Consider the following 15571-nt stretch of genomic DNA (forward strand, 5'->3'; position numbering starts at 1 on the left):
TTAAAAACTTTTCCCCAATTACATAAGAAAAAAATCATGGTTAAAGTTGTCTGATGGTGCAAAGAACAGAGTACTGGGCTTGGAGCCAGAAAGATTCATTTTCCTGAGTTCAAATCTGGCCTCAGGAACTTACTAGCTATGTGACCCTGAACAAATTCTCTTCACTCTGTTTGTCTCAGTTTTCTCATCTATAAAATGAGCTGGAAAAGGAAATGGCAAACCATTCTCCAGTGTCTATGCTGAGAAAAGCCCAAAAGGGGTCAGAAAAGTAGGACGTAACTGAATAGCCAAAAAAAGATTTCTTCCTCCTTGTTTCATCATTCTACACTGAAGGCAGAATGTTCTAGGAAATGATTATAAAAATGACAAAAATATCCACTTCAATAACAACTAAAGAGTTTATGAGGCAGTGTTATACACTATGGTATTTTATAAAATTTAGATTTAATTGGTCTCCAATTTCAAAAGACTTTATATCTTTACTCTTCACTCTGAAAGACTGACCTCCAATAATCCACTAAGATCAGCAGAGATCACAGGGGACTGTGTACCATGTGAACTTAAGCTGATCCACTGATAGCAAGAGGGGAACATAGTCACAGATAAATGAACCTTTTCCTCTCTAAATCTGCTCACTATTCCTAACCTTTCCCCGCTCCTGTGATCTCTGCTTTCTCCAATTTTAACAGAACATAACTGAATGTCTAATATTGCCCATTTCATCTTGCTGATCACAGGTTTCCTTTCTGAGTAAGACTTGTCCCTTGCTTTTAAGAACCAGACCAACCAAGAGCAGTCCCATAACTTTTCAAAGGTAGAAAAGGTCTTTTATATGAGAACATTGTGACAGAAATATAAGATATATTGGATAGCAATACTAAAATCAGCTGGTCATAATAAGAAAAAATTGTAATAGAAAAAAAATTTCAGCCTATAAACTACTTCCCAATTTGGAGGGGAGGAGGAAAGAAATTTTCATTTCATTGATTTCAAACGAATATATGCATGGAGATATATAATAGATTTACATATACATGAGTACATACATACATTTATATGTATGTATGGACACATTTATGTACATAGCATGTTTATACATACATATATGTAAATCCCTGTTATTCTCTAGATTAGTAGAGATCAGAGCAAATAGTAAACATGTCAGCTGCTAGATTAAGGGTATATATGTAACATGAACATATATTAAAATATACATTCATATAGCTTGTTCAGTGAGAGATCAGTGAGATGGTGATTTTTCCAAATTACTAAGAAATGCTGGCAATTATTTGCACTGTATAAACAGAGATTATTTTTCCTATCATTATTTCCTTAGATTATAATTGGCTATGTTTAATATATAATGTATATTGAACATGTAACACATGCATATGTTACAAGTTTATGCAAGGAAAAGCCTTTCAATCTAAGCACATGTTCTAATTATCCTCATAGGAAGACATTGTTACTAGATTATTTAATACTATAAGGAAAAAAAATGGGAAATTTAACATTTAAAATGTTTGGGTAAATTCATGATGGGAAGGCAGGCAACCTTACCTCTGAAGTCACTGTTTTGGGTTCATTTGAATTCAGAATGGGAAGAAGTTCTGGAAGTGAATTCACTCGCCTCCGTGAATTTGGTTCTTTAATTTCTACTGATGCTGTTATGGGAATGGGACGTAGTTTATCTCTGATGTTGTCCTGGAAAATAATAAGGATACTTAGTATATAGCAACAGTAACATTATGACACACTTCTGAGAAATATTTTAGTTTGAATTTAAACATACTACTTTAAAAAATCTGTATATACCACCATAAAAACCCTTCTTAAATTAAACAAAAATAATACTCATGTAATGTCTGAACCCTTCCCTCTGTAATATCTTCATTCCTTACCTGTAGCCAAAGTACTCTTTCCATGCACATTTTTTGTTTCTGACCTTTCAGAGTCAGTTCATGGGAAGACTTAGGTTCAGAAGCTTGATTTGGAAAATGAACTCTTGATGATAAGCCAGATTCCCTTCTCTGACTTTCAGCTTCAAGTGTGCCCACAATTGCTAAATAAAAAGTCAAGTAAACAGATACCATGAAACATGGTTTTAGTGACAAAGTATATTCCTTTTATGAGTGTATTTTGAATTCTTTTAAAATCCTCTTTTTTGAACTTTAGTGGAAAAACATTTTTACTCCATTTGCTAAGATGAAAATCTTGTAGCTTAACCTTTTAATGTGGAAACATGATTTTCCCTCCTGTTCATATTTCTTACTTGTAATTTATTTATTCATTCAAAATCCAATGATTTATAAATTAGTTTCAACTCAAGCCACCTGAGGGAGCCCAAGAACAATCCAAAATTCCACAGCACTGTATTTTCTGTTAGTTTTAGGATGACTTTATTATATAAATCATAGAATTCTAGGGCTAAATGGGATTGTCAAAAGTTCTCTTCAAAAAAAATATCCTATTAGGCAGGCAAATATCTAAAGCTATAAAGTAGGTACCTGTCTTAAAAAAAATTCAAAACAAAACAAAACTACTACGATTGAAAATCTATGAAGCCTATTCTGTGATGCAGGCTGCATTTTCTTACAAAGACTTATAGGTATACAGTAGTATTTTGATGATAGAATTAACTTCTAAAAAGAATTAAAAGTTGGCTGCTATTTGTCAATGTAACATTCATGTAACAATGAAAGGTCACTATTACCTATATACAGTAATTCTGAGCTAGATATAAATGTTACAAATCAATATTTGATCGATCATCTGTTTATGTAGCCTCTAAAATAAGGAATCATAAAGCTAAAGCTAGAAGAAACCTTAGTGTTCATCTAGTCTCATTTTACAGCTGATAAAGCTGCAGTCCAATTTTAAAACTGTGTCATGTCCAAGGTCATATATACATAGCAAGCATCAGGCATGATCTGAACTCAGACTGTCTATTTAGATGACCTGGATAGTTGAAATATCACTTATCTATGACTTTAGGATGCATTTCCCACCCACCTTTCCCCCAAATAGCATATCTGGTCTATTATGTTTCTTTGACTACTATAAATTAACTTGAATTAACTGAATTCATGGTAACTGACCAGAAAAAGGAACAGCTAAGAGAAAAGCTAGGTTTAATAATATTGATATCATTATTATTGTTGTTATTGGTAGTGATAATGCAAATTCACTTCATTTGGAGAAACTAAGACCTGGGAAATTTGCCCAGAATAGAAGGGGAAGAGGAACCACCTTTCGACCCAATTGTTCTTACAGGATCATAAAATTACAAGTTTTAAATTGGAATCGGTTTCAGAAGCTATTTATTCTAAACCCCTGATTTTACAGATGAGGGCCAGAAAGGGTAAATAATTGTCCAAGATCAGGGAGGTAGTAAGTATCACAGGGGTGGGATTTTAAACCTAGGTCCACTGACCTCAGCCAGCACTCTTGCCATATCATGTGTTAAAAACAATAAAGATAACTAGTTTTATGTGTTAAATACTAGTTCTATGTATTAAAACACACACATGAACATACACATACACCCCACCTCCTAGCTACATGGCTCTTTCCTTGTAACTGATTCTATTTCTATACAGACAAGCAAGATCAAAATTTAGAGACACTGACATATTATTTCAACAGTAGGCATTTCTGTGTCCATCTGAAGAAATCCTAAATGTCAGAACTGCCAAATGGAATGCTCCCCATTTTAAGCCCCTCCACAATCTTGACATTATCCATTTATCAGTGACCTGCAAACATTAAAATGAACTAGATGAAGGCTTACATGCTGAGTGTCCTCAGAGGAAAAAGTCAGGAAGGGTTTGGGTGCATTAAAACCATTTATGTATCAAATTCTACTTTAACCCTTTCTAACCCTCCAGACAGTTCACATCATCATAAAATATTTCCAGGCTGCCTCTCAACTGACCTTTGGAGAGCGAGCCAAATAGAAGATTCATTAAAACTAAATAATGAGTATCTATATAAGTGGATTACTACATTTAAAGCCTGTGCAATAAAAACTGTCCTACCACACACACACACACTTTTTTTTTTTTTTTAAATACAGGAAGGGACAATTAAATATATTGGCTTTTATACTTTTTGCAAACATTTCTCTAATTGACTTGCAATTTCTTTTAATACTATGGGATTGCCATGAATACCAAATAATCTCTGACTATTCCCTGAAAAAAGATTACTATATGCAAATATTTCCAAATACACACAGATAAAAACAAATCCCTCTATTGCCAACATTCAATAAATATTTTATTTAGAGACTAATCAGACAAATTCAAGGCTCTGTACATAATTCATAAAATGTAATGAAAAGCCTATCATATTTTATTTTTCCAAAGATAAAAATAGTTTATTTCCAAGGAGGTAATAGATGCTTTGAAGAATAAATCCTTTTTATACACAAAATGGGATCTGAAAATTTTTCACTATAATTTTAAAAAAAATTAGTAAGATTTCTCCTCACAGCATCATTAGTTTAGAACAAGAATGGATATTTGAAATTATCTGATCCGAAACCTCTTATAGATGATGAGGAAATGTCTCTTGTCCAAGATCACACAATAAAGTAAGTGATAGAGCTGGGATTCAAAATCTAATCCCTGGATCCCAAATCAAGTATCCTTAAGCCTTGAAAGTCTTACATGAACTGATGCTGAGTGAAGTGAGCAGAACTAGAATATTGTACATAGTAACAGCAGGATTATGTGACGATTATATACTTAGATCTTCTCAGAAATTCAGAGATCCCAGACAATTCAAGAGACCTGGGAGAGAAACTATGGGAGACTGGATGCAGATTGGAAGCACACTATTTTTTACCTGTGGTGGTGGTGTTGTTTCTTTGCTTTCCCCCCTCTCTCTTGTGGTTTTTCTCTTTTGTTCTGATTTTCCTTTCACAACATGACTAATATATAAATGTTTAAAATGATCACAGATTAAAAAAATAAATAAAATGATTGTGTGTGGATAAACTATACCAAATTGTTTGCTGTCTTGGGGAAATAAGAGAGGGAAGGAAGAAAAAAATTGGAATTCAAAATCTTACAAAAATGAATGTTGAAAACTATCTTTACATGTAATTAGAAAAAAAAATAAAAAAAAATTATGAGATTAAAAAAACCCACCAAGTGTTCTTTCCACTATTTCTTTCTGTCTCATACTACTAGTTATGGATTAGTTTGTTTTGAGTGCCATGTCTAATTCGCCCCTAAAGAATAGTAGAGGATCCATGATTTTTTCAAATAAAGAAGTACAAAGTATTATATGTAGGTTAAAAAAAATCCCAACTATACTTGGATATATTGCAGATTGTGTATGTGTTCCTTGTGTATGTGAGGTTACATTCTGGCAAACAGGCTGAGAGAACATTGAGCAGTATTAAGGAGAATATTACAAATAAGATTTAAAATCAACTTAGTACACTCCCTTTGCACAAAGTCACAGAGTACCTGCACTTGTACTACCAAATGCAAGACTCAAAGGATAATGAGAAAGACCTACTGGAACTGGAGATAATCCAAAGAAAGACAGCTGTTTTTCCAGGTAACTAGGGAAAAACTCAAAGGAAATGGACAAAGGCACTTAAAATGCCTAATATCTTTACATGTTGTCTTCTCTCATAGCATGCAAATCTCTTAAGAGCAGGGACTGTTTCATTTTTATCTTTGTAGCCCCAGCACTCATCACTGTGCCTAGCACATAGTATAGATACTTTATAAGTGCTTGCTGATCAACTCATTAATTCATTAGTGTGGCTAGAGGCTAAAAGGGAACATATGATCAATGTATGCAATCTGGGACTATTTAAATTTAGACAAAAATCTAAAATGTAGCAAAGAATATTCATTGAAACTAGTGAGGGGCACATTTGAGGAAAAAAGTGGGGAGAAGAAAGATACTGTTTTACACAATGGCCCAAAAGTAGTACAAGCTAGAAAATGTAATTAATGGAGGGCAGATACAAAATAGGATTTGTTCATGAAAACTAGGATATATAGGTATATATCCAACCTTTTGAGTGATATATTAGAGCAAAGATTCTTAAACTGTAGATTCTGACCCCATATGGGGTGATATAAATAAATGTGGGAGTTGCAAAACTATGACATATTACCAGTAAATGTTTGATTTGTGCATCTGTTTTATATATCCAGATGGCAGGATTTGCATAAAATTTTCTTGAGTGAAAAGGGGTTGCAAACAGAAAAATTTTAAGAAGCTCTGTATAAGAAAAGAATCACGTCCCTAGTACCTCTTTCAAAATACAGAGGATTATACCGGAGAAATTTTAAATTGGACTTAAGTATTAGAATAATATAATTCTTATGTTCTTATTCACCATTTAATAAACAACTAGAGTCAACCAATGAGGTCACTCGCTAGAAGTCTCATAACAGATATCATGATACCAGAAGGACTTGTCTTTTTCTAACATAGGTCAAATAAAAGAGGTGTATAAACATACTGAATTCAGTAACCAAACGTATCACTAAAAAGGAAACTTTCATCCAATCATAAATTCTTCTAACATTCTATGAGCAAAAATTTACCATTAAGACTATCAAACTTCTTCCAATTGTGGAAGAAGTCAACTTAGGTTTCAAGAAGGTAAAATATCTGATCTTTTAATGGAAGAGCAAGGAAAAACAATCAATGCTGTTTGTGTCCTTCATGCCATGAGTGCAGTGTGAGGGGAGGTGCCAGTGTCAGAAGAGGTGGAGCCAGAAGGAGGATAGACTTAGTGAAACAACCATACTTTAGCCAGCTCTATAAACATCTTTTTTTAAAAGCAAAAACCCCAAAGCCACTTTTTCCACACACTAGTTTTCACTGAAAAGTCTTCAGTAGGTTGCAATGAAAATGGGAGCTTGATTGTAGGAATAGTTATTCTTCAAAGTATGCTGATGTAAACAGATTCTCTTTGGAGAATCCACAATGAAGATATTCTCTATTATGTGCTGTTATAATTTTAAAGGAGGGGGAACTAGGTGAAGTAATGTTATCATCATCATCATCATCATATTTATGTAGTGCTTTAAAAATTTCTAAAATCATATACCATGTATCAACTATAACCCTGGGAGGTGGGTGCTATTATTTCCATTTTATGGATGAAGAAATTGAGGCCTAAAATTTCACTTTCCTAAGGTAGCTAAATATCTGAGGCAAGAAGTGAACTCAAATTTTCCTGACGCCAAAGTCCTCACACTAAACCATTTTACTCTATCTAATAAACAGCACTTTACTCCTGAAATTTATTTTGTTAGTCACAATTCTAGGTTTTTTTCTAGAATTTCTAAAGTCCTTTCAACTTGATGAAATTTCTTTAAAATATATATTTGAGGAATATAGACAGTCTTAGATACTTACATATTGCAGGACTGTAACTACTGGGCTTGGCAGTGTATTCAAAACAGGCTTTAACCTTCAGGCTGTATAAAATCAAAGAAATATTTCTTAAATAGGGCTTTATCACAGTAGGATAAATCAATTAAAAACTTTCATTTCCACATATCCCCAAATCATTTTTTAAATGATTAAAACTGTTTAGGACAATAATAATAATAGTTTGACATTTACAAAACACTTCATTTTATCCTTACAATAACTCTAAAGGACAGAAGCTATTATTATCCTTATTTTCCAGCTGAGGAAACCGAGTCAGACAGAGATTAAGTGACTTGCTCAGGGTCCCACAGCTAATAAGTGTCTGAGGCAGGATCTGAACTCTGGCCCCAAGTCCAGAGGTCTATCCTACCTGCCCCACCTAAGGATAACCAAAGGTTTCTTATTTCCACGCTCCAGAACATCTTGCTTGTGAAACTTTGAGGAATACTGTCATTACACTATCCAAGTATGTCAATAAAGAGAATTAAAATTTACAGGAAAACACAACATAGAACGCCCACATAAACAAAATCAGTCTGACAGATTGTTTCCAATCTGTGGAAGAAGTAGATAGAAACAAGCCCACAGCACATAACTATGGATCTCACCATATTCCACTTGGTGCATCACAGGCCATTTTGTGTCTCAGATCAATTCTGTTAGGTGTTACTGTGATTGTTTTCTGGATGTTAATCACAGGTCGAGATCTGTAAGGAGGCAAGAAATAAAAGAACACATTTAGAATTCTTCACCTTGAATTTCCTTCTCAAACTGCCTTGCCATGCCAAGGTCAAGTATACACCACAGAACAGAGAAATCCCAGGACTTAGAATCTGAAAAGATCTTAGAGGTCATCAAACCCAATTCTCACATTTTACAGGTGAGGATACTGAGTGCCATGCAGGTTAAGTGGCATTACATTGAATTATCCAAGTTCTAATGGTTCCCTGATTTCTTCCAAGTTGCCTTGCTCTGTCTGATGAATCAACAATGTGTTGAAAGTAACTGATAATGGGGATTTTAGCTTCAAGGATTTGATTCTTGAAAAAGGAAAAAAAACTAAATTCTTTGGTGAATCACTTTTTTGTTCTCTTTGAGCTCTGATATCACACAGGGTGGATGCCCACTCAGTATTGATCTATCAATATTTTCCCATTTTCACACTTTTCAAGACATAAACAGACGTCTACATTTTTCTCTTTTGTGATTAGCACAATTTTTATTCCTCTGCCCTTTCTATTCCTCTAAAGGAAGACTGGAATCCATGTCACAAGAAGGGGCCTGCGATTAGCACAGCAGGGAAGACAACACAGCTGAGCCCCGGAGACGAGAAGGGAACAGGTGCTTTTTCTGTGACAGCCGAGCACACCAGCCTGAAGAGGACGTCCTGAGGTGTGGGTGGCTGCTTGCTCTCCCAGACTACAGAACTATTCTTTCTCTTTATCCCTGCTGGTGCCTGCCACTCACCACCCCCGTGACCACTTCTAATCCTGGCCACACCATCCCGCCCCTCCTCCCTCCATTCTTCTTCTCCTTTTTGTCTTCTCTCCCTCTTCTCCAGATGTATTTCCTATCTGCCAAGTGCTCGGGGATGGGCTGCTTCTTCACTGGTAAAATAATTAGGCTGTGTGTGTGTGTGTGTGTGTGTGTGTGTGTGTGTGTGTGTGTATGTGTGTGTGTGTCCACTTCTAGGGCTAGAACCATTCTGGAAACAGTTCTCTGAACAGACAAGAAATTCCACTACATTTCTTTAAATATATTCTTTATTTCAGAAAGTGTATTTTTAAAAAAGCGTTCTTTCCCCAATTAATCTAAAATGACTCAGATTTTATTTACTAATATATATTATATACATATATGTGTGTGTATGTATACATACACATACACACACACATACTAATATATACTATAAAGCATTATTCTGACACTTGAACATACTAAGGAGCCAGCCTTCTTCTCAAAGGGTAGGTAAACAGAGCCCATTCTACCATGCTCCAAATAGAGGCAATGTTAACACTCCAACAACAAGCAGTGTCAAAGTGCCTACTATATGCCAGCACTAGGTTAAGTTCTGGGGAGACAAAGAAAGGCCCCCTCAAGGAGCTCACGTTCTGAGGTAAACCATTAAATACCATAAAAAATACCCTGCAAAATAAATACAGACTTAGAAGGTAGCAACAGTGCAAATGGGACGTTCTCTCAGAGGGAAGACACCAGCAATCAAGGGAGAAATGGAAGAGGAAAAGGACAGAAATAGTACTGGGGAAAGTGTTTCATATAAAATGGACACTGAGCTGAGTTTTTTTTAGTAAATTAGGGAAACCCAAGGGCAGAGGCAATGGGACAGAACATTCAACATGGGGGTAGCCAGTAAGAAGATGTTAAGAGTCAGGAGACAGAAAGCTGTGTGGGACAGAAGGCCAATAGTGCTAGAATATAATGTATGGAGGAAGGGGAAAGGAAATAAAAGCATTAAAAAGCCTGGAAAAGTAAGAAGAGGTCAGGTTAGGAAGGAATTTAAAAGTCAAACATTGAATTTTATGTTTGATCATAATGATAAGAAGGAGCCACTGGAGTTTATTGACTGTTTCTTCTCTAATGATCAGCCTAGGCTCACTTATTAGATCTGGCCACAGTATCTTTCTATGACCATTTTCCACAGGATTTCTTAACCTAGGGGTCTATAAATTGATTTCAGGAGATCAATGAACTTGAATGAGGGGGATGAGAAGGGAGAAAAGGTATCTTTATTTTGATTTTGTGGTTGTTGTTTAGTGGTTATTGAGTCGCGTCCAATTTGGGGGCTTTTCTTGGCAAAAACTAAATGGTTTGCTTTTTTTCCCCCATCTCATTTTATTGATAAGGAAACTGAGGCAAACAGGGTTAAGCCACTTGCCCAAGACCACATAAGCCAGATTTGAACCCAGGAAGATGACTCTAGGCCTAGCACTACCTACTCCACCTCTGACATTTAGCATTTTCTTCAATTATTAAAATACATTAATCTGAAAAGGGGTCTGTTCTAATAATTTACAAATGTGCTGAAAGCTCATCCACAGAGTGTGACAGCAGAATGCTTAAGTTTCGTTGTTGGGTTTTTTATTTTGTTTTGTTTTTTGTTTTTTGGACTGAAGCAATTAAGATTAATTGACTTGCCCAAGGTCACACAGCCAGGAAGTGTTAAGTGTCTGAGTCTAGATTTGAACTCAGGTCCTTCAGGGCTGGTACTCTAACCACTGCATCACTTAGCTTCCCCAGATTGCTGAAGTATTGTAACACTGTAGTAGAAAACTGATTTCTGGTTTTCCTTTAAAAACCTAAATAATTCCCCAAGCCAAAGAATATCTTCAAAATTCATTTAAAAAAATTTTCCCTTTGCAGTACAGCCACTAAGCTTTTGAAATTTCAGTCTAAATGATCATTTTTAAATAGATCATTAAAAATGTCGATTTGTATGATTAACTAAAGACATATATGTACCTGAAAATGGACACTGAATCTGAAAGTGAACCAACAGCAACATCAGGATAGGAATTTCTGTCAAGGTCCATATTTCCAGCAATCGAGTAACCAAAGTATCGAGATTTACCCTCAAGAACCTAAAATGATAAAGTGAACAGAATATTAGATTATTCAAATGAACTTTTTAGCCATGCTTTGAAAAAGAAATACATAATTTCTTTTGGCACATGTTCTTTTGAAGTTCATCAACAAGCACCCCCAATTTATACTCCCAAAGTTCAAGTATTTTAGTTCATCCAAGGCTCCCAATTTATGTTGCGTCTACACAGGAGAAGTGTATAATTATCTGATTAGCTTGTTCCATGTACAAAGCTAAGCTGGATAATTCAATTTTTTTAAAAAGCTCTCATTTTCCTTAATAGCAGTTTTGAGGGCTTGAATCATCCAGGTAATTGCAATAATTCTCCACTTCATTCCACCTTGGTAGATACAAGTCACAATCTGCATTTAGCATGGCAGTAGAAAGAAATCCTAGTTCAGAGGCTTTCATTGTAAAATACAGAAAAACCATATAGCCAAAACGATTCCTCATTTGGGATTAGCTGTTTATTTATAATATTTTAAAATTAAAATAAATAGGGCATGGAGTTTTTCTCCAGAGGCAAATTTCCCAAATGTTTCCCAGTGCAAAAAATTAAAAAAAATTCAATTAGACCCAAGAATTTTACATTGTGGCACAAAACAAAATTGAAATAAGTGGTCAATGATATTAAATCACCTGGGTCGGATTGGTATTTATTCCACTTGGAGAGCCATGATAGATAAAAACTTTCCCCAAATCATCATAAGGTGCTCCAACTGCAATATCTGTTGATGATAACAGTTTGACAGACATTTACATTTCAAAAAAACCATAAACAAGCATTTTTATAAAATCTTAGATAGGCTAACATTCAGACCATTAACCATTGATTTCATTAATTTAATAAACCATTAATTTCATCATCCATTGTCTGACCTGGGTATCCATCTTGATTAATATCACCGATGTTTTCGACTGCAATGCCAAACATAGAATCTTTGGTTCCATTAAGGCGAATTGGCTTGACATTATTCCATTTGCCTTGCTGATTAATGTAGATGTATACAGCACCCCCAACTTCTCCATCTCTATCAAAATACTGTGGTGCTCCAACAACTATATCTTGCCAGCTTCAAATATAATAAGGGGAAGAATTATATACAATTAGATCATAATGCTTGAAAGTTTGGGAGTACAAGGCTCCTATCTATATTACTGAGGTGCATAGTTGACTTACCATCAGCTCAGAGATGAGTTCAAAGTAATTCGACATCAAATTAAGTACTCAAAACTTTATCTAGAAAAAATAGTGTGTCAAATAAGTACTCTTGATTCAACAAAAGCTGAAGAGTCATCCTACATTTTCGCCCATCTCTAAGAATCTGGTCCAGTTCTTGAAGACATTTGAAAAAGTGGTTTTTGTATAGGACTGGAAATTTTGGTCCCGAGTTAAATCTCACACTGAGTTCCTTTAAAGACTTAAATTGGTCAGTTCCAATTGATCAATGATGGACAGAATCAGCTACACCCAGAGAAGGAACACTGGGAAATAAATATGGACTGCTTGCATTTTTGTTTTTCTTCCCAGGTTATTTTTACCTTCTGAATTAAAATTTTCTTGTGCAATAAGAAAACTGTATGGAACTGCACACATATATTGTATCTAAGATATACTTTAACATGTTAACATGTATGAGACTGCCATTTAGGGGAGGGGGTAGAGGGAAGGAAGAGAAAAGTTGGAATAGAAGTGAGTGCAAGGGACAATGTTGCAAAAATTACCCATGCATATGTTCTGTCAAATAAAAAGCTATAATGAAAAAAAATTAAATAAAAAAAATTAAATCGACTCAACCTACCCATGAAAAATAAAAATTACATCAGTTTTTAGAACTGAGTTTATTTGTATGAAAATATTTTATATTTATGTTCATATTATTCCTGTGCCTATTTTGGCAGGTATATGCACAGGTATTTTATGCCAAATATTTTAAACAGTCTAAAGCAGTAATAGTGCTGACACATAGTATAGTTACTCTATTTTTTCACTTTTGATTGAATCTATTTTAACTTTAACTTCTTCTGAGCTCATTATTACCCTTGCTTTTTTAAAAATATAATACTAAATTCTACTCCTGCCCTTTATTTTATCTTTGTGTGTATATATATATATCTTATTTTTGTTTCCTGATAACAAAATATTGAATTCAAATTTTCATATCTACTAAAGGCCATTTTTAGGTCTTTAGTAATCCTTATTGTAAGTCTATATTTAAATTGTTTTATTTTCTCATGGCTTCCAATATTTTTCTTCTAGATTAGAAACTCAGCTATAAGTTTTCCTCCTGGAAATCTCCTTCAGATTGTAACTAGTAGATTTTTTCCCCCCTATTTCGATTTCTACTTTGCCTTTTTGTTCTAGAATTTCAGGACAATTTTCCTTGATAATTTTTTGTAGTATTTTATCTATTCTTTTTCTTTTTTTAAACAATAATTTAGAGGCAATCTGAATATATCATTTCTCCTCAATCTATTCTCCAGATTAGTTGTTTTTCTGATAAGATTTTTCATTTCCTCTTCTATTATTTCATACTTCTAATTTTGTTTTATGATTTCTTAGTGTGTTAGAATGTCAATAGCTTCCTCATGCCCAATTCTAGTTTGCAAGAAATTCTTTTCTTCCTTAAGTTTTTGATTGTTTCTAGTTGATTGATTTTCTTTACATAATTTTCTTTTTTTTTTTTAACAATTTAAATTTTATTGGAGAAAATTTTACATGATTATCACAATTCTCAGAGAGTCCTATGAATGTATTCATTTCCCAGGGAATATGCTAAAACCAACATCTGCCTTTGACAACTCTGTTAACATAAAAGGTCCTTGTCATGTTTGTTGTCTAAATTAAAACCCTTGTACACTTGTTTGATAGGGATCACGAGTCCCTGCAGTAGTTCATTTTAGAATAAATTCTTAAACGATAGCTTTTTTCAAACTCAAGTATAACTGGACAACCATTCTATAAGTCTAGCTAGCTATTCTTTTTTTAGTTGTTTTGAACTGCTCTTTTTTTAACTTAATTTTTCCTCAATCTCTCTTTTTTGATTTTTAAGGTCCTTTTTAAGTTTTCCAAGAACTTTCTTTGTGCTTAGGACCATTTGACATTTCTCATTGAAAAAGAAGTGTTTCCATTATCTTCTTGTGAATATGAAATCAGATTTTCTCTATACCCATAGTAACAATCTATGATTAGGTTCTTTCTCTTTTGCTTGCTCATTAAAAAATTTTTTTAAAATTTTGTTTTTAGCAGCTATTAGTGTAATCAAGTTGTAATCCTGAGGCACGGGGAATGACACTCCAAGCCTCAGGTCCTTATTGCTATTATTTTCTGAGGTCTATCTTAGGGGCCCAACCTTGAACTCTGCTCTCTACTCCTAAGCCCCAAGAACAGCCCCAGCCACACTGTTTTTTGCAAATGATCTTGTTCCCTGTAATCCTTCAGGGAGGCGTAAATTATAGCTTTCCTCTCTGCCCTAGGACTGAAACCAGGCACTCCACTCTTTTGCAAGTGCCCACAGCCAGCTTCCCTGCCTTCCTGCCATTGCATTCAGCAGGCATGTGGTAGTTCCTCCTCTCCAGCTCTCCCAAACCTCTCAGCTCTTGGAGGTCAGGTCTTTCCAGGGTCTTCTCAAACTGTCTTAGAAGGACAACTGCTTTACCCCAAGTTTATTTCTGCTGCTCTGAGGTGATGTTCTTTTTTTATGGAGGAAATTTGGAAAACAGAAAGAATTTTCTCTTCAACATTCATTTTTTATAACATTTTGAGTTCCAATTTTTTTTCTCCAAGAGGGAAAGCAATCTGATATGGATTATACATGTACAATCATGTAAACATTTTTCTACATTAGCCATGTTGTTTAAGAAAAAATAGAACAAAAGGGAAAAGACACACACACACACACACACACACACACAAAATGAAAATAGTACGTTTCGATCTACATTCAATCTCCACAGTTCCTTCTCTGAAGGTAGATAGCACTTTCCATCATGAGTCCTTTGGAATTGTCTTGGATAAATAATGTACATGGCACTATACAAGATACTGAGAATATAAAGACAAAAATCAAAATACCTTTGTCCTTTAAGGAACTAAGATGCCTTGAAACTGAACTTATTATCTTTCTCCCAAGCCCTCAGTTTCTGTCAAAGGCACCACCATCCTGCCAGACTCCCAGGTTCATAACGTTAGCATTATCCTCAACACCTCACTCTCCCTCATCCCACACATCCAATTAATTGCCAGTGTTGTCATTTCTATCTTCACAAACTTCTTGTATCTGATTCTTTCTCTCCACTCACGTAGTTACATTTCAATTCAGACTCTCATCACCCATCACCTGGGTTATCATCTCCTAACTGGTTTGCCCGTCTCAAGTTTCCCACAACTCCAATCCATTCTATAAACTACTGCCAAAATACAATTATCCTTTTCACATCACAACTTTCCCCACTGTGGTTTTGACATATCGTGGGTTCACATAAGAAATTTTAGGGGAGTTTTGTGGAAATAGCATACAATATACAAAGTCCAGCAGATGACAAAGAAAAAAA

General features: G+C 34.7%; 1 protein-coding gene across 3 annotated transcripts in view; it reads right to left on the reverse strand.

Annotated features, from left to right (window-relative positions):
- ITGA6 (integrin subunit alpha 6) overlaps positions 1-15571 on the reverse strand; it is a 100593-nt gene that overhangs the window by 15314 nt on the left and 69708 nt on the right. For all 3 annotated transcript variants that reach the window (XM_074303118.1, XM_074303119.1, XM_074303120.1), the window contains 7 exons: positions 11897-12090; positions 11657-11745; positions 10897-11015; positions 8025-8123; positions 7399-7460; positions 1902-2062; positions 1561-1704 (listed from right to left, as the gene is read on the reverse strand). In XM_074303118.1, the coding sequence (XP_074159219.1) occupies positions 1561-1704; positions 1902-2062; positions 7399-7460; positions 8025-8123; positions 10897-11015; positions 11657-11745; positions 11897-12090 (868 nt within the window). The remainder of the gene's footprint in view (positions 1-1560; positions 1705-1901; positions 2063-7398; positions 7461-8024; positions 8124-10896; positions 11016-11656; positions 11746-11896; positions 12091-15571) is intronic.

This window comes from Sminthopsis crassicaudata, chromosome 3 (assembly GCF_048593235.1).
Source record: "Sminthopsis crassicaudata isolate SCR6 chromosome 3, ASM4859323v1, whole genome shotgun sequence".
Taxonomy (NCBI): Eukaryota; Metazoa; Chordata; class Mammalia; order Dasyuromorphia; family Dasyuridae; genus Sminthopsis; species Sminthopsis crassicaudata.